Source organism: Diabrotica virgifera, chromosome 8, assembly GCF_917563875.1.
Source record: "Diabrotica virgifera virgifera chromosome 8, PGI_DIABVI_V3a".
In the NCBI taxonomy this organism is placed as follows: Eukaryota; Metazoa; Arthropoda; class Insecta; order Coleoptera; family Chrysomelidae; genus Diabrotica; species Diabrotica virgifera.
In genome coordinates, this window is record NC_065450.1 from 180,460,672 (window position 1) to 180,480,929 (window position 20,258).

The 20,258-nt window shown below is 33.0% G+C and overlaps 1 protein-coding gene across 1 annotated transcript in view; it reads right to left on the reverse strand.

Annotated features, from left to right (window-relative positions):
- The window catches only part of LOC114332169 (uncharacterized), a 400,535-nt gene that overhangs the window by 311,570 nt on the left and 68,707 nt on the right, over nucleotides 1-20,258 (reverse strand). The window contains exon 5 of the mRNA XM_050659182.1: nucleotides 12,408-12,492. Coding sequence (XP_050515139.1) covers nucleotides 12,408-12,492 — 85 coding nt within the window. The remainder of the gene's footprint in view (nucleotides 1-12,407; nucleotides 12,493-20,258) is intronic.

Here is a 20,258-nt window from a genome sequence, read left to right on the forward strand (position 1 = left end):
GTATCATGTCGTTGTCTTTTTTGGGGTGGTTCGGAAATATCAAGCGAATCCAAAACGCCACTGCGTATATATTGGAAACTACTATCATTACGAAAATCTCTGAGATTTTGCACCAGCTTTCGTATTCTATTTTCAGAATAAATAATGTCAGTTGACTGATTTTGAACAACAAGGAATATCTTGGGCAAACTCTGTCTTAAAAATATTTAAAAAAATATTGAAAGAATCATTAGTATTTAATAAAGTTCTCAAACCGATTGCTTCACGGATCGAGGTATCGCCACTTTCAAAATCATCGCCTTCGATAATAAAATCAAAAACTTCCAAAAGCTGTTCACGAAAATCTGCTACAGATACTAAAACTATAAGAGATAATCTGCTTAGAAAAAACTAACCGAGATTTAAAATTAAAATAACCAGTTATCCGTTTAGGTGAGCTAAACTGGCAAGAAAAGACGATATTCTTGATTTTTTTACACGTATCATGTAAAACTAAATTCATTATATGCGCATAATAGTGAGTAAATAAAGCTTGTGATGCAATAGTTTTAACTTTTGCCTGGAGACTATTCAATTCACCACTCATCACAGCAACGCCGTCATAAGATTGCCCCAGTTTGCCCTACCAATTTGTTTTTGGTATCAAAAAATTTGAATCTGTTCTTTAAAACACCAAAAATATATTCTGCCTTATTGCTTTTACTCACATCTCTAAAACCTAAAAACCTCTCATAAATATTACCACGTAACGCGTATCGAACAAAATAATTGATAATTGTGAATGACATACCTATGACAATGATAATCAGAAGTTTCATCTACTTTCAGTGAAAAGCAAATGGTTTTCTAAATCTCAGATTCAACAACGTTATTCAAAATTTAACTATTTGATTATATGTATTAGTTCATTCTGTACTACGAATACACTTCGAATCAGAAAGTAAATAGGTATTTCTAAAACAATTTTATTAATGCTCTATAATTACTTTGATTTTTAACAAATGCTTCGATCCATCATGTCCACTAAATTATAATTCCTGACAACTTAAAAAAATTACAATATCAATTAAACGACGTAAAACGGCGTGATTATTTTTGACAATTTCTACCGATGCATGCTTCCAAATGAAACACCGACCAGCAGACCGAAATGTGCCGTACTTGCCGCGTAACCTGCCATGCCGTATCTGCTATTGCCCACGGAGAAAAGTAATGTTCGCTTGCTCATCGACTTGTTATGTCGTTGAGTTTTACGTGTAAATTGTCAAGCTACGGATGTTAGGGACGGCTAGCCGAAAAGTCAGATAAATGGCTCGGATCATTCATTTTTTGAGAAATCTGTTATGCGCAGGGATCACTTAACGCTCGGATTGATCAAATTCTTTTAAAAACCATGAATAAAATTTAGTCTGTATTATCTGATAGATTTTTTTTATTTCACAGATACAAATATTTAAAAAATCTATATCTATAAATGTATGGGTCGGCACTGCCGACCCTGCCGACCCTGACCGGCCGCCACTGGAACGAAATATGCCAATAGAGTCTTTTCTTCGATTCTTAAATTCTTGCCTTCGCACCATTTTTTAAAACTTTGGTAGGTATTTTGATAACGGATTTTGGATTTTTCGGGAATAATTGCGGAACACCCTTCTTCCCAAGCCCGTTCAATATCTTCAAATTCACTTCCGCTCATATTTTAATTTATAATAATCAAAATTGTACTTAAAATTATTGACAACTAAATAAAAACTCAATTCTCCATTGTTGTTATGCACCCTAGTTACTACCTAACAACCAAAGTATCTATCTTGATAAAATGAATGAAACTAGTCAATATGACGAAAATGTTTAATTTTATAATTTATAATGGTATCAATCGTGCAAAAAACGTTATAAGCATGTCGAACGGTAAGGGTAACCGATCTCAGACAATAATTGGAGTCGTCGCTCCGCTCCTCCTCCAAACAATTGTCTTCGATCGGTATAAAACCCTTACCGTTCTCCATACTTAATATACTATTACTGTGTTTGAAAACTTAAAAAAATTTATTATTCTTTAAAAGATCTTTTTTCAGTATTGACGGATGGTAAATCTGGTTGCCCTTCCAGGATATAACAGCCTCCAGAAGAATATTTGTTTTGGGTTGCTATTTTTCTCTTTAAAGTTTTTTGTTTTTGGAATCAAAAAGGCTATTTCAGCTTGTAGTGTCAGCTTCTTGCAGCTGTAAAATACACGTATTTTAGTGGACCAATTTACGCAATATTATTATATTTCCGAACCTTCCCCGCTTTCTGTACTTTACTTTACTTTAATACATATTTGTCAATTTAAATATTTCAATTTTTGCATCTTATTATATAACATAAAACTCAAAAATTAAGCTTCTTAAAGCCGCACCTGTCTCTATCTGAGCTATCTGACATGTGATGTAAGTTGGATATATAATACCCCCTTCGAACAAAAGGCCTGATAACCGGACCCAACTCTAAGAGGATTAAGAGTCAGAAAAGAACAGTGAAAACGAAAAAAGCACATTCAGATTTATTGGATTTATGTATAAAATATGAAATGACAAAAACTTCCGTCTTGGAGGATATATTATTTGTATTTCCAGTGACTCCCACTGTCTAGTCTAGACAATATATTTTCAGACGTCTTTAGTAGTGGAGTTTCATTATGTTACGATGGTTCCGAAAAACATTGAACCCCTTAACTACCCCACAATCCCTTAACTACGCTCCTGATTAAAAATTGGTCTTCAATTTTCTGTAATTCCTTTTATAAATGTATTATCAACACACCCAAGAAGTCTGACCTATTTAAAAGGCCTAATTTTAGAAAAATTGGAGTTTAAGGGAAAATTAATTTTTGGGGTTTTCCCATTTTTCACCATTTACTTCAAAATAACTCCGAAAATACTGGAGACGTGACAAAAATGATAGATTACTAAATTGTAGCCTCTTTAATTACTAAAAATCCCTTGTTCATAGATTTTCATTACAGTAAACAGTTAGCGAGATATAGCTGTTTAAATCCTCTATTTACGAGTAAACACCCCCTTATTCGAGCCCTTTAAACCCACTCTAATTAAAAACTGAGGGATCTTACGGAATTTGGTTTACTTAGTCTTATAGCTCTTCAAAAATCCTTCAAAGTAATCTTTAAAAAATCTTTTCATCGCCAAAAATGAAGGAGCTATGTTTATAAAACGAATTTTCTTTTTCGAAAAATTCGGATAGTCCGCTTATGGATAATTTTCAATGTATGTATAATACCTACCACAGAACCGGTTCGCAAACTGGAAGATGCCTAAAAAACTATTTGTATTTGTATTTGTACATATTTGTAAATTCGTATTTTTGTGTAAATAAATCTTTTTGTAATTCTTTAATTCTACTTTTTTTTCTGTATAGACCTATTAAAATATCTACTTATAAAAACTGTAATGTTATTAAGGGTGGTTTTTAAGGGTTGAAATATTTTAATATTATATGCTAAAGTATAAAACAATCATTACTTAACCAATCAAAACCAAATTTTACCCATATTAAAGTTTACAATGTTTTTATATAATTTTTGACAATAAGGGGTTGTTTACACCCCTAAAAATATTCAACACCCTTAAGCATGATATAGAATATGAAGTACAGGGTGAGATGATCCTAATCCCAAATTTTTATGTAAATCGATGCAAGCCGAAATTATTCTTTTAGGATAAGTAAATTTTTTATATATAGCTCCAACAAGGGTGGTTCCAAGGGTTGACATATTATGATAGTATATCTTAAAGCATAAAACATTCATTATGTAACTAATAAGAACCAAATGTTGACAATATTAAAGTTTAAAATATTATTTTATAATTTTTTACAACTAGGGGTAGTTTTCACCCTTACAAAACCAAAAGCGTACAACAGCTCAATATAGAAAATGAACTAGAGGTTGTAATGAGCCTAATCACAAATTTTTGTACAAATCGATGTTGGACGAAAAAATTGCGAGGTTTTGCCATTTTGTCAGCTTCATTTCCTCGACTATAAATGGTATAATCGGATTTAAATTTACTATGGGCTATATGGTGAAGTTTTAACTTGAATCTCATCAGGTAAATATTCACTATTCTACTGACATGAAGATTTGTGTCATGGTGCATTAACACGAATTTGTTATACAATATGGCTGGTAAAACATGATCTTCTAAAATGTTTTTAATGCACATATCAGCTGTCATTCACCCAATCACCTCTACAATTTCGGTATCTCCTTTCCAAGAAATACCTCTCCATAGCACTATGCTGCCACCCCAAAATTAACACTCTGTCTGAGGTTATAATTATATCTGGCATACCGTTCACGATATGGAAGCAAGATTTACAAAACTTCGTCTACAAAAGGATGGGTGAACAGTATATCAGTTGTAATCTAAGACAGAGGGTTAATTTTGGTAATGGCTGCTGCTGCCGAGCGGTATTGCTTTGAAAGGACATACCGAACATGTGAAGGTGATTAGGCAAATCCAAACTGATATGTACATTGAAAATATTTTAAAAGAGCATGTTTTGCCATTTTAAAGCCATATTAGATATGACATATTGGTGCTAATGCATGTCTTCATGTCGCTAGCATAGTGAATACTTACCTTGATGAGATTCAATTTAAAAATTATACTGGTCAGCATAAAGCCCAGATCAGATTTAAATCCGATTATAGCATTTATTTGATACTTTAAAACATCATTGTGTGGTTTTAATCCTACACCATTGTATGGAAGAAGGGATTTGATTATAATAATGAAATATCGCATTCGGAAAAGAAATCCTATTTCTACGATACAGAGGATCTAAGGATAGCAGCACAAAAAATTAAATTCCACATGCATATGCAGTATTTTTGTCCGTGAGTATATTTTAAACTAATAATAGGTCTGGATCCCGCGTATGAAAAAAATTGATTAATAGCAAGCTGAAAATTTGTTAAAAGCTTAAGGGTGTCTAGTCGGACAAACTTTGATATATGTGAACACTGGAACAGGGAACGTTTTAATTGTGGAACAGGTTAAAAATTTGCAACGGTCAGATAACGAAAATGTCACATGTATTTTGTCCAACAGAACTTAAAATTGATTTATTACCCTTTCATTAAACTCTCATGCAAAAATCAGGTTGCTATTTATCACCAAATGGGCAATATGGGCATTATAATGAGTGGAACACGTAGAACATGTCAAATGACAGGAATTATGACAGGTGATAAATAGCAGTCTGATTTTTGCATGAGAGTTTAATGAAAGGGTAACAAATCAATTGGAAGTTCTGTCGGACAAAATACATGTGACGCTATCGTGGTCTGACCGCTCCAAATTTTTAAAACTTTCCCTATTCCAGTGTTTCCATATATCAAAGTTTGTCCGACTAGAGACCCTTAAGCTATTAACAAATTTCCAGCTTGCTATTAATCAACCTTTTTTTCATACGCGGGATCCAACCCTATAATTATCTAATAAAAATGTATACCATTTTTATTCAGTTGCAAACTGTCAAGCTAAAACTGTCGTAATTTTTACTTAGGTTAGAGAGCGCAACCAGCACTCTTATCGACGATTTCACCTCTTGTTAGAGGCTCTTCAGAGAATGCATAGGCTGCTATCTCTACTCCAGGTAAAAATTTTCGACATTTATTAGTCCCCCATTGCAACTGACGTGAAGGTAGTAGGTGTGTAGCGGCTTCTGCTAAATGAAAGTCTAAGTTTTTCAATCTAATAAAAATATTTGTAAAATAAAATAATTTTTTAAATATTTTTAATTAAAAAACTTATCGGACCTTTTTTTCCTGGCGACTTTGGACCATTTCCGCTTCTAAATTATTTTTTTAGTAATTATCTATATTTTTTGGTGTTTACTAATGTTTACTAATATTTTTTTTTTGTAGAAATGATGCTACAATCTAGTCGGCGACCAATAAGTAACTTTTGGTAGATCATACTACTACTACTACTCCGTGGCGTTACAACCATTCGTGGGCTTTAGCCGACTTGACAACATGCCTCCATTCCTCTATGTCTGAATTTTCAGATTTTTTTGAATCTTCATATTCCGAACCATCCGAGTCACATAAGAATCCGAAGAATATCAGAAGCCCTGTTATCCCGGAAAATCCAGTTACCAGTTTATACAACAACAAAGATGAAGTACAGAACGCAAATATATGTTCAGACAAGCAGGCCATCGAAATTTGTAAATCTGAGAATCCTTTCCATTCGCAAATTAATTTCGTTAAGAAAGATACTTTAGAACCATCTATACATCTGGATCCTTTGACTCCACCAAGAGTTAGATTAACCAATAACTCTAATAGTCGGTATCTTCTAGCCAGATTAAGGGAACCGGATATCTTAAAAGCCATTAAACTTCATCTTGCTTATCTACACGACCAACCTGCTTCTGTATTTTACGATGGATTTACGAACACAAGCGTTAAACTGTTTTTGGCTTCCGAAGGGCTTCCTACCAACACGGAAGATCTACGAAAAATTCTTCTAGAATTTAACGAAGTCTGTGGAATTGGTCCAGATGAGGTGGAAGCTGATCTTGCTGCTTTTAGGTCCTTTCTCGCTTCTGAAAGAATTATCCATTTACAAAAATCAAGGGAAGGTCACCAAAATTACTATTCCTCTGTGTCTCCTAAACGAAATTTTTAAACATCACGACGTGTTCTGAGGGACTAGAATCCTCAAATTATTTTAGTGATAACAACTTTAGCATGGTTCTGATTAATATTCGTTCTATAAGATATAAAACTGACGAATTATTTCTATTTCTAGAGGAATTAGGGTTTCCTCCGATAGTTGCGGTTACTGAGTACTGGCTTGAAGTCAACGAGCCTTTTTTTGTAGAAAAATATTCCACTATTGCTAGGTACGATCGTCAAAGTTCAGCGCATGGAGGTACCCTGATCCTTTCTACAAATAATGATTTTTCTCTGGTAACAAAATATGATTTTCTATTAAGCGAAGCATTCTTTGAGTTTTCCTTAGTTTACAGTAAGAACTTTAATCTTTATATTATTTGCATTTATAGATCACCTGACTCTTCCGTGGAAGTATTTTTTCAGAACCTGCTTAATTTGTTAGATGACCTGCCCCATAAAAGCAGAAAAATTTTATGCGGGGACTTTAACATTAATTATGCTGCTGCTTGTGCTACACAAATATCCCTAGTCAACATATTTGAATCGTATGGTCTAACAATGCACATTGATTCTCCTACAAGGATTACAAAAACTTCATCTACCGTAATTGATTATATTATCTCAGACTTCTCACCCCGTGATGTCTGCGCTACAACTGTTAATGCGGGACTATCTGATCATGAAGCGGTTTATACGAAGTTTAACATCTTTAGCAAGCACTCTTCGAAAACTCGACGTTTAGGCAGGATTTTTTCCGCTAGAAATTTTCGTAAATTCCAAAATTTATGCTTAACCTCTGAGTGGCCCTTTCCTTCTATGAACGTCGATAATAATTTCAGTGACTTTTTGAATAAGCTTGTCTGTATCTTTAATAAAGCATTTCCTTTAATCACAATTAAGCCAAAACATCACAAACCCTGTATTAGACCTGTATCTCTCTTGTGCCACCTTTTCAAGGCCTTTGAAAGAATGATACTGAACCGGATCGCAGAATATGTGGAGACTAAAATTATTCCAGAACAAGCAGGATTCAGACCCGGAAAGTGCTGCTGCAGTCAAATTCTTAATCTCACCCAACATATTGAAGATGGTTTTGAACGGAAGGAAATAACAGGAGTAGCGTTCATAGACCTAACTGCCGCCTATGATACAGTTAACCATCAACGGCTACTCGCAAAACTCTACGAAACTACAAAGGACTTCCGACTAACAAGGTTAGTGAAATGTCTCCTCCAGAATAGACGCTTCTACGTAACGCTCCAGTCCAAGAACAGTCGGTGGAGGGACCAAAAAAATGGGCTACCACAGGGAAGTGTCCTCGCGCCGTTTCTATACAACATATACACCAACGACCAACCCATACACCAACAAACAAGGCAATTTATTTACGCTGATGATACAGCGGTGGCAGCTCAGGGAAGAACCTTCAATGAAGTCGAAGTGAAGCTGACAGATGCCCTGGGAGACTTAGCTCTATACTATGATAAAAACCATCTGAAACCCAATCCCACAAAAACCCAGGTATGTGCTTTCCACCTGAGAAACAAGCATGCCCGAAGGTCGCTGGAGGTGGAATGGCGTGGTCAGATGCTGGAACACAACAAGACGCCAAAATACCTTGGCGTCCGTCTGGATAGAACTCTGTCTTACCGATACCACTGTCAAGATGTTAAGAAGAAAGTAAGTGCCAGAAATAATATCATCCGCAAGCTAACTAATACAAAATGGGGAGCACAACCACACACTTTCCGCACTTCTGCCTTGGCATTATGTTTTTCGGCCGCGGAGTTTGGAGCACCAGTATGGGCAAACTCTGCTCACGCAAAGAACGTCGACGTGGCTCTAAATGAAACGGTCCGTATAATATCGGGTTGCCTGAAACCGACACCTATCGAAGAGGTATACCCCATTGCTGGAATTGCTCCACCACCAATCAGGAGAAAGGTCACGTCAGAGGTAGAACGGAAAAAGCAGGAGACGGACCGAAGACACCCCTTATATGACCACCAAACTCAGCCAAGCAGACTAAGATCTCGGAAAAGCTTCCTGAAAACATCAAGATCCATCCCCGAAGCGCCAGAGACGCGCCGAATACACCTATGGCAAGCGTCAACTACTGCGACACATTTTCCTCCCTCGGAGGAAATGGCTGCTGGACACAATTTACCGTATCCGACTTGGAAAGCGCTAAACAGACTAAGAACCGGCGTTTCACGTTGTGCTAGTAACCTGAAAAAATGGGGATACCAGGAGGACGATACCTGCGACTGTGGCGCGGTTCAGACCAGCCGGCATCTACTATCATGCACAGAGATGAGAGAGACCTGCACAGAACAAGACTTAATTATAGCAAATGACAGGGCCATCTATGTGGCCAACCATTGGAAATACAGAATTTAAAGTTGTTGGTGTTCCGGACACGGAAAGTAAGTAAGTATCACAAACCCTGGACTACCAAAGGTGTCCGCATATCAGCCAAAAATATGCGTTCACTACTGTACATCAAGAAATTTACTACCAACGTCTCTGTTACTGAATATATCACCAAGTACAGGGCAGTCTATTTAAAACTTATAAAATCAGCTAAAAAATTGTATTATCAAAATCGTCTGAGAAGCTCTAAAAGTGTTGCAAAAGAAACTTGGTCCATAATAAACGATATTCGTAATAAAACTCACACAGCTCAAACATTTTCCCTTCCAGACCCAGAAAATATAAATGAATACTTTGTTAATGTGAGTAAAAATATAAATCAACTATTGTGTCACAACAAGATCCCATTTCCTATCTCCCTAATTCAGGAAAGGTCTCGAATTCATTCTTTATAAGACCGGTTCATAAATCTGAACTGATTCAGACAATCAATAATATCAAAAGCAAATCTTCCTGTAGTACCGATGGACTATCCATAAAAATTTTCTCAAATCTCCCAGACAGTGTGTTGGGAGTCCTTATCTCTCTAATTAATGATTCTTTTGAGAAAGGTTAATTTCCAGAGTGCCTAAAGACGGCCATCATTATTCCTCTTCATAAGGGTGGTGAAAAATCAAATGCCTGCAATTATAGACCTATTGCATTACTACCGGTACTCTCAAAAATTATTGAGAGACTCATAAAAGTCCGACTTATGTCCTTTCTCGTTGATAACAATATTTTATCACAAAATCAGTTCGGCTTTTTAAATAATAAATGTACCACAGATGCCATGTTTGGTGTACTACATGAGGTTTATCAAGCATTAAACAATAATCTGCACACTGCCACTGTTTTTTGTGATTATGCCAAAGCTTTTGATTGTGTGAGTCACGATATTTTGATAAAAAAACTAGATTTCTACGGAATTCGAGGTATTTCTTCGAACTGGTTTCAATCTTACTTGGATAATAGGAAACAACTGGTTAGAGCAAATGATACAGACTCTAGTCTCAAAAATGTTGTATGTGGGGTACCACAAGGTTCAGTATTGGGTCCTCTACTTTTCCTTATCTTTATTAATGACATCACTAGCTTAAAAATCGATGGAAAAGTTTTTCTTTTTGCTGATGATACAAGTATCACTTGGAGCAACTCAAATATCGCAACTCTTCATGCTACTATAACTTCTGACCTACTTACAATAAAATCTTGGTCCGATTCAAATTTACTCTCTTTTAACGTAGATAAAACAGTAGCATTGTCCTATAAAGGAGCTCTTCAACCCTTACCTCTTCATAACAGCCAGATCAGTATCGTTGATTCTGTAAAGTTTCTTGGTATTTTTTTTAGATAGCAATCTGAAATGGTCCCTCCATATTGATGTGTTAAGCAAGAAACTATCCTCAGCTTGCTTTGCAATAAGATCTGTTTCGAAGGAAATGAATTTAGCCTCTTCCAAAATAACATATTTTTCTTTGTTCGAGTCACATCTTCTATATGGTCTCCCTTTTTGGGGTTCTGTTACGGCTGCCCAAACTGATGTTATTTTTAAATTACAAAAAAGAGCAATAAGATATCTGTTTGGCCTCAGAAGAACAACACATTGCAGAAGCTACTTCAAAGATCACAGGATTCTAACACTACCTTCTTTATATATTTTAGAAACTGTTTGCTTAATTCGTAAACATCTACATGTCTTTCCAACAAGACCTAGACATGACTATTCCACCAGAAATTCTACCTTTGACATCTATTTACCGATCCCGTCCAGTGAGTTAGTAAAGAAATCTATATTATATTCTGCAAAAAAACTTTACAACCATCTCCCTCTACAACTTAAATCTGCAACATCTCTCCCCAAGTTCCGTAAAATGACTAAAGCCTATTTATCTGAAAGACCATATTATTCAACAGCAGAGTTTCTTAACCAATAACTAAGAAAGTACAGTATTCTTATTTACAAGTATAATCTTAATCTATATTTGAGTGTCATATGCAGCAGCTTAACTTAACTTATTAAATTTCTTAAGGTAGAATATGCAATTTGCAAATTTTTTTTTTAAATTTTGCAATAGATTTTTACTGTTTTTTTTTGTTTCTCTTCATTATTTTTATTTATATAGACGATTTATATAATTTAATAAATTGTATTTGTTATTTGTTATTGTTCGTATTTATGATTCTTGTAAGCTTTGTCTATAAAATTGTTAAATTTTTCATGACAATAAAGCATATTTCTATTCTATTCTATTCTGTCTTGAGTAATCTCCATCTAGTTTTCCACGCCCATACCTTTAAGGTCTCCTGCTATATTATTTTTGTTTAACATTTTTGTTTAATTTATTAATATTTTGTATTTTGATAACCACGTCCGAGGTGCAGTCAAAACGTCACTAAAATAATTTTTCAAGTTAAATTGTGGCTTATTTCCCAATTAAAATTGTAAATTTTCTTTACCAAACACGTAGTGTCCCTTCGTTTTCTTTGTCGTCAAGGTAAGTTTCCTTTGTCGTCCCTTTGTCATCGCCCCCTTTCGGTACCATACATCACTACGGGTCGTATGATTGTTTTATACAGGTCTATCTTTGTATGTTAATTGTTTCGATTTTATTAGGTTTTGAAGGACATAAATACATCTACTGCCGGCTTGGATCATATTGTTTATTTCTTGTGATCCGTTATTGTCTTCAGTTATTGCTGTTTCCAGATAACTAAATTTTCTGAGGTGCCCAAAGTTATAGTCATCGGGATGTTCTGTCAATTGTGAATAACTCGAAAAGCATTGAGTTAAAAAAATATAGAACAGTTTTGGCTTAGAGTAAGGTTCTCCAAGTACTTCCGTGATTATTTTCGCGACTAAACCAACAAAAGTTTCCACGAGAAGGGATGGGAACCACCCTTAAGATAAAAGAGACATATTTTGTAATATTGGGTAGACTTTGTATTAAGAGATAAGCAGATGCTATCTATTCCCAAACGTTCAATAAAATCCATGTAGTAGGAAATAATTCGGAGGTATACCATTTTTTTGCTCTCATTGACTGACGCAATATCCAAATATCACAAAACATTGACTATTATTTTATTGAAATTTTTCATACAAACTAAAAATACTGCTCCAGTTATTGAGTTACACTAAAATTTTCTATATTGAAACTACATTATCATAGCATTAATTGGGGTAGTTTCCGGCTGAGGCAGACAGAACACAAAACCTGACCTAAACCCCCCAAGTTTATCCGTAAGTGTCTATCTTCCCTATCCTTTAATTATGTCGGTAGATATAACTAATTGTACTTACGTTTACTAACGACAATGTCCTGTTTCTGCTGCGGGGTAAGCGATAATCTTTTGTCATTTAGAGGCAGGTGTGGAGGGGGCGGCAACTGAAACAAAAAAAATTAGATCGATATTGATGTAAAAGCGGATGTTACTAGTTAAGCTCTTAAACCACAGGTTGTGGGTGAAAAAAGGTGTCGTATATTTCAGGAATTTTTAAAACCTATCAGGTGTTGTAAAGGACGATGCCAGGAGTAACTTCTACTAGAATGTAAACAAAAATTTTGTGCGCTTTTTTATTTATGACGTTTTTCATTCGTTAAATTTGCAATTTTAAAAGGTTTTTAATTTTGCAACAGGATATAGTGCAGCCGATATGTGAAACAATTGTGCATTTAATGATAGAAGTGTATAATTTGCACCACATATACTGTACATATAAAGGTTCAAATTTAGATATCAGGCCATCTCAGATTTTGCCTTTTACAAAAATGGCGGGGATTCAAAATGGCGACTATACATTGTGACTAATAGCACGATAACTTTTGAACGAGACTTCAGATTTCAACCAAATTTGGTATATAGGTTCTTTTTTTGATATATAAGATCGAGGTATGGAACCGGAGGAATCGGTTTACCAGAAGTTGTGTTTTTCCTGGTTTTTATGTAAAAATAATATGTTGTTTTTTTTCCAATTCTTTCACCCTGTATGTATTAATTTTTTAAAAAGTTAATACCACCATTGAAAAGAGCGTAATCGTTATTTATGATATAAGTGTTAAAAGTACACGTTTAAGGCACGCATGTGAAAGTTTGCAAAATGAGCGATAACGAGTTCTGCAATTCACATGAATGCCTTAAAAATGTACTTTTTAACACGCATATCATACAATATTTTTTCTACAAACGTAATTACAGGACAATATTTACAAAAGCTTTTACTTGAACTTGACTGACATTCCATTTTTATATTTTTTTGACATTACATCAAAATTGCCTATACTGTCAATACGAATTGCAGTGCCATAACAATTTTAAAGCACTAGTGCCTTAAAGTAGCATTTTTAACGGTCGTATGGAGTGCTAAAAATTGCATTTTTAACACGGTTGTAGAAAAAAATATTTTTTAGGAAATATTTTTAACTTTTTAGTTATGTTAATTACCATTTAATAAATGCAAAACCTATCTTCACGTGTACCTATATGCGGCAGATTCGTGCAAATATTATAAGGATTATTGTGCATTTAATGTTAGAAGCATATAATTTAGGCCACATATACTACACATAATAAGGTTCAAATTTAGATACGAGGCCATCTCAGTTTTTGTTTCTTTTACAAAAATGGCGGGCATTCAAAATGGCGATACATATGTTACTAATAGCACGATAACTTTTGAACGAAACGTCAGGATTTTACCAAATTTGGTCTGTAGGTTCTTTTTTTGATGAGTAATATCCAGGTCTTAAACCGGAAGGATCGGTTTACCACAATTTGTGTTTTTGCTGTTATTTTATGTAATAATATGTTGTTTTTTTCAATTCTTTTACCCTGTATATATCAATTTTTCAAAAAGTTAATAAAGCCATTGAAAAGAGTTTAATAATATTTTTTAGGAAATATTTTGAACTTTTCAGTTGTGTTAATTACCATTTAATAAATGCACAACGTATGTTCACATGTACCTATGGGCCGCAGATTAATTTTGAATACCCGCCATTTTTGTAAAAGACTAAATCTGAGATGGCCTCATATCTAAATTTGAATCTTTGTATGTGTAGTATGTGTGGTCCATTATATAATAATTCTTGTATTATTATTTGCACGAATCTGTCGCACATAGGTACCTGCATCTGAAGATAAGTTATGCATGTATTAAATGGTAAATAATATAACTAAAGAGTTTAAAATATTTCCTAAAAAATACTTTTACGCTCTTTTCAACAACGGTATCACCTTTTTGAAAAATTAATATATACAGGGTGAAAGAATTGAAAAAGGAACAACATATTTTTACATAAAAAACAGTAAAAACACAAATTTTGGTAAACCGATTCTTCCGGTTCAAGACCTCGATATTATTCATCAAAAAAAGAACCTTTATACCAAATTTGGTTGAAATCTGACATTCGTTCAAAAGTTATCGTGCTATTAGTCACATATGTATAGTCGCCAAATTGAATGCAGCCATTTTTGTAAAAGGAACAAAAACTGAGATGGTCTCGTATCTAAATTTGAACCTCCATATGTGTAGTATATGTGGTCTAAATTATATGCTTCTACCATTAAATGCACCATAATTCTTATAATATTTTCACGAATCTGCCGCATAGAGGTACATGTGAAGATACGTTTTCCACTTACTAAATGGTAATTAGCATAGCTAAAAAGATAAAAATATTATCTAAAAAATATTTTTACGCTCTTTTTAATGGCCGTATTAACTATTTGAAAAATTATTACATACAGGGAGAAATAATTGAAAGACAAACAACATATTTTTACATAAGATCCAGGAAACACACTTTTTGGTAAAGCAATTCTTCCGGTTCAAGACCTCAATCTTATACATCAAAAAAGAACCTATGTATCAAATTTGGTTGAAATCTGAAGTCTCGTTCAAAAGTTATCGTGCTTTTAGTCACATATGTATAGTCGCCATTTTGAATCCCCGCCATTTTTGTAAAAGGCAAAATCTGAGATGGCCTCCTACATAATTTTGAAGCTTTATATGTGTAGTATATGTGGTCCAAATTATATGCTTCTATCATTAAATGCAAAATTCTTATATTATTTGCACGAATCTGCCGCACTAATATTCATTTTAGAGAAAAAAATTTTAAATAGAAAGTTGGAATAAATTAAAAACCTACATCTTGAACTATGGCAAGCTAAATTTCGTTAATTTGTTATTGCAAAACAGCCTGCGAAATGTCCAAAATGACCGTTTGTTGCAATTGCATTATTTATTGTAAAAATAACTTTTTTTTATTCTGTAAGACTTTAAAATGAAGATCTTTCAATTAAAAACATAAAAAAATTATAAAGCCCGATTGATGAAGTTGTTGCTTGGATTATAAATTGTTTATCCCCGAGAGGTCAAATTTATTGTCGAAAGCTATAACTTTTTGAAAAAAATCGTAGAGTTAATCCTAGATCCACTCTTCTTCTAAAGATTTATATTTTCATAATTTGATGTAAATAAATGCATCAATAATTTTTCAACCTCTTTTTTCGGGTTTTTGAAAATACGGGGGCAAATTTCGTTAAAACTGAAACGGCCCCTATACATCCTAGGAGTTTCTAACTTGCAGATTATTATTGCTGAAAACAAAACGAAGATTTAAATTAAAATACAAGTTTTCTACTACCAACCGAAGCTGAGATAATTGTTTTTGTTTTCTTAAATCGTAGTGACTTTATTTATAACAATTAAGAAATTGTTTAACATTTATTGACTAAAGAAAGACTTTTATCATAAAATAAAAATTATTTTAAACGAAAATTACATTTAATTATTAAAAATTATTTTTAAAGTGGAGCGGATGTATTGTGTCGGTTGCCCTAATAACTTTCAGTACATTGAATCACGGTTTTTGGTCCAAATTTTAAAGAACCGCTTGGATTGGCATGAAATTTGGCACACACATAAATAACATGTTTCTAGAAGAAAAGTCATATTGGGCCGATGTGGGCTTTTGCCCGGGAGGTGAGTTTCACCCCCTATGAGTGGTGAAAAAATATACGTTCAAAATAAGTCCGGGAATGGATAAACTGTCTACTTCTAAGCAACTTTTGTTTTAAATTATTTTTCACTAACTTAACACTTTTCAAGTTATTTTCGAGTAAATACGTTCATTTTTCAACAAAATAAAAACACGTTTTCAGGCGGTTTTTTGCAAATAACTCAAAAAGTAAGTATTTCTCGAAAAAAACATCCTTAGCAAAAATATAGCCCATTAAAAATTAAAAAAAAGAAATGGTGTATGCACGAACTCCCTGGACTCAGTAGAAGCAAAATTGTAGCTAATGAAAAATAATTTCATATTCGTCAAATTTAAACTTGAATAGTTGGAAGGTAACCAAAAAATTATGCACTTTTTGAAGAAAACTCATGACAACTTTTTTAAAGTTATTAAAAAAAGGTTTATTTTTGATTTTTAAAAAAATTTCAATCATCAAAAGTAAGCAAGTTATGTTCAAAATAAAGTTTTTTTTTGTCAAAAAACTCGGGAAAGTCGACCCCTAATTACCATCTTAAATCAAATTAATCGATACCGCTTCACAAGTTATTTGACTTATGTATTATTAATATGATCTGTATCATCGGTTCAAAGGGCTTAATTTAAAAAAATTGGATTTAAAAAGTAATTTTTTTTTTAATTTTTAATTTTGAGAAAATAAAGTTTTTTTTTCGAAATAACTTAAAATCTATTAGTGACTAAAAAAATCACAAACATTAAAAAATGTACGTTTTGCTTTTGTGAATAATTCGGATTTTTTTGTTTTCCTGTAAGCCAAGAATTGGTTAAGATATGGCTGTTCAAAATTTGCATACACTCGTGAATATTGACTTGACTAGGTCAAGTCCTTTAAACTACAGCCCCTCAAAACTAAGCACATTGAACCGATGAAATTTACAGATCATATAAACAATATATTACACAATATATAGGGTGAGGCAGATAAAGGGCCTATTAGAAATATCTCGAGAACCAAAGGTAAATGAATTATGAAAATTGGAATAATGGGGTTTTGAAGACTGATCTATTTAATGAAAATATTTTCATCTATTTGGTACTTCCGGTTATACCGGAAGTTGCCTATAACTTCGTTTTTTTAAATAGGACACCCTGTATATTTTGACATTTTTGGATTCTCCTCGATTTCTTCTTTCTTAAAATATAATGTTTTGTTAAAAGATATTTACGTATTCTAATTAATTTCGTAGCAATATTCACACCTTGTAGGATTGTAGTAGTTTGACATAATAAACTCTATTTATATTCAAATGATTTTCAATATAGTCTACTATTGTTAGCAATTATTAGTATAGCTAAATTTTTAATTTTAGTATACAGGGTGGGTCTAAACTCGGAATGAGTATTTTCTGAGTTTTCTTAATGGAACACCCTATATTTTAGTATTATAATGAAACGATATTTCATGGTACTTTTTTATTTCTTAAGCATTCCCTATACCTAACTGCTTTAATTTGTGCTTAATTGTTAATCGCACCAACAATCTTAACTTCTATGATATTTTGACAGTTCAACCATTATTGGCAATTTTAAGTATCAGTCTAGATTAATATGTATTTATTTCCAAAAAATTATTTGTGATTGAATATTTTCACGGCCAACCTAATACAATTTCACATATTTTTTGTTGCAATTATTAATGTTTTGCTTGAATCACCAATAACTCACAAATTAAAGCAGTTAGGTATAGGGAGTGCTTAAGTAATTAAAATGTACCATAAAACAACATTTCATTACAATACTAAAATACAGGATGTTCCATTTAAGAAAACTCAGAAAATACTCATTCCCTGTTTCGACCAACCCTGTATACTAAAACGAAAAATTTAGCTATACTAATAATTGTTAACAATAGAAGACTATATTAGAAATCATTTGAATATAAATAGAATTTATTATGTCAAACTACTACAAGCCTACAGGGTGTGAATATTGCTACGAAATTAATAAGAAAACGTAATTATCTTTTAACCTACCCTGTATAATATTACAAAACCTTATATTTAAAGAAAGAAGAAATCGAGGAGAATCCAAAAATGTAAAAATATACAGGGTGTTTCATTTAAAAAAACGAAGTTTAAATCAACTTCCGGTATAACCGGAAGTAGCAAAGAGACCAAAATATTTTCTTTCAATAGTCCACACCTCAAAACCTCTGTACAACAATTTTCATGATTTTCTTACCTTTAGTTCTCGAGATATTTCTAATAGGCCCTTTATCTGCCTCACCCTGTATAAAGCAACTTGTGAACTTTTTACCAAAAAAATAAGGGGACCAACTTTATTTTGAGCATAACTTCCTTAATTTTATGCTAGAAACTTTTATTAAAAATAAAAATAAAGCTTTTTTAATAAATTTAAACAAGTTGTAATGAGTTTTCCCCAAAAAGTTAATTTTTTGGTTATTTCACGTTGAAATATTCAATTTCGAAATGGGCGAGTATGAACCTATTTTTTATTACTTAGAACTCTTCTCTTACTGGGTGTAGAGATCTAATACGTACACACCATTTTTTTTACTTTTTTATGGGCTATTGTTTTGCTTAAACGGATGGATATTTTCGATAAAATACTAACTTTTTGAGTTATTTGCAAAAAACCGCCTAAAGCTTGTTTTTTTTTTATTTTTGGAAAAATGAACGTATTTACTCGCAAATAACTTGTAAAGTATTAATTTATTGCATTAGAACAAAAGTTGCTTAAAGTTATTCAGTTTATCCATTTCCGGACTTATTTTGAACGTATATTTTTTCACCTCCCATAAGGGATGGAATTCACGATCTATCGATGGATCACGATTCTACGACCAACTAAAAAAGTTATTTTTACAATAAATATTGCAATTGTAAAAACCGGCCATTTTGGATTTTCGCAGGCTATTTTGCAATAACAAATTAATGAAATTGAACTTGCCACAGCTTAAGTTAAAGTAAATTTGTAGTAAAATGCAGAAATTTGTAGTAAATTTAAAAACCTACAATGTTAAAATTTTTCTCTAAAATAAATATCCTAAGCTGCAAAATTAAAAATATTTAAAAATTGCAATTTTAACAAATAAAACGGCTTAAATAAAAACGCTCACAAAATTATTGGTTACATTTTAGTAGAAGTCCAACATCACCTGATACCTACGTTTCAAAATTCCTGAATTATATCCTGAAATCACCTATTTTTCACCCACAGCTTGGACTATTAAACGCCCAAGGCTGGGTAAAACATGTACACCTAATGCGTATTTCCTTATAATACACTTATTTCGTCCAAATTTTTTCAATAGTACATTATATACCGCGGGACTGAAGTAGTACATTTAATCCTGAAGGTAAAGTTTATGGCCCGACCGCAGGGAGGGCCATAATTTACCTGAAGGATTAAATGTACTTCAGTCGCAAGGTATATACGATACTTTTCGTACTTCCGGTATGATTTTATTAATTATTTCAATAATTTCAATCAGTTTTTTCTCTCTTCAACTCATTTAATAAACTGTCTTTAAAATAAGTTACCATAGTAACATTGCGTTGTGACAGTTATAATTTAGAAACATTGTCATTACTAGTGTCATTGTAAAGAAACATTGTTATTGATAATTATTGGTATCATGAGTGAAGAAGGTGTATCTGATATTGATAAAAGAGCAGCCGAAGTAGGTGAAGAATTGTTACCACCGAAATCTAGAAAACTATACGAGCAGCAGTACGATGCTTTTAAAAAGTGGTGCCGCTTAAAAAATGTGAGACAACCTACTGAAAATGCGCTGTTAGTCTACTTCGATGATAAATCAAAAGCGGTTTGTGCCTCAACTCTCTGGGCACATTACTCAATGCTGAAATCGGTTATTAACATTAGAGAAGATATTGATATAAGTAAATTTCCAAAATTATTAGCTTTTTTGAAGAGAAGAAATGAGGGATTTAAGCCAAAGAAGTCAAGAATTCTCACGTCTGAGCAGGTAGATCAGTTCTTACGGGAGGCTCCGGATGATAAATATTTAATGCTTAAGGTAAATTTGGAAATTTGTTTATATTCAGAAATTTTAAGAAATCAATTTTTTTGTAGGTTGCACTTATTTTGGGCGTTGCGGGAGCTTGTCGTGGAAAAGAGTTGGTTGA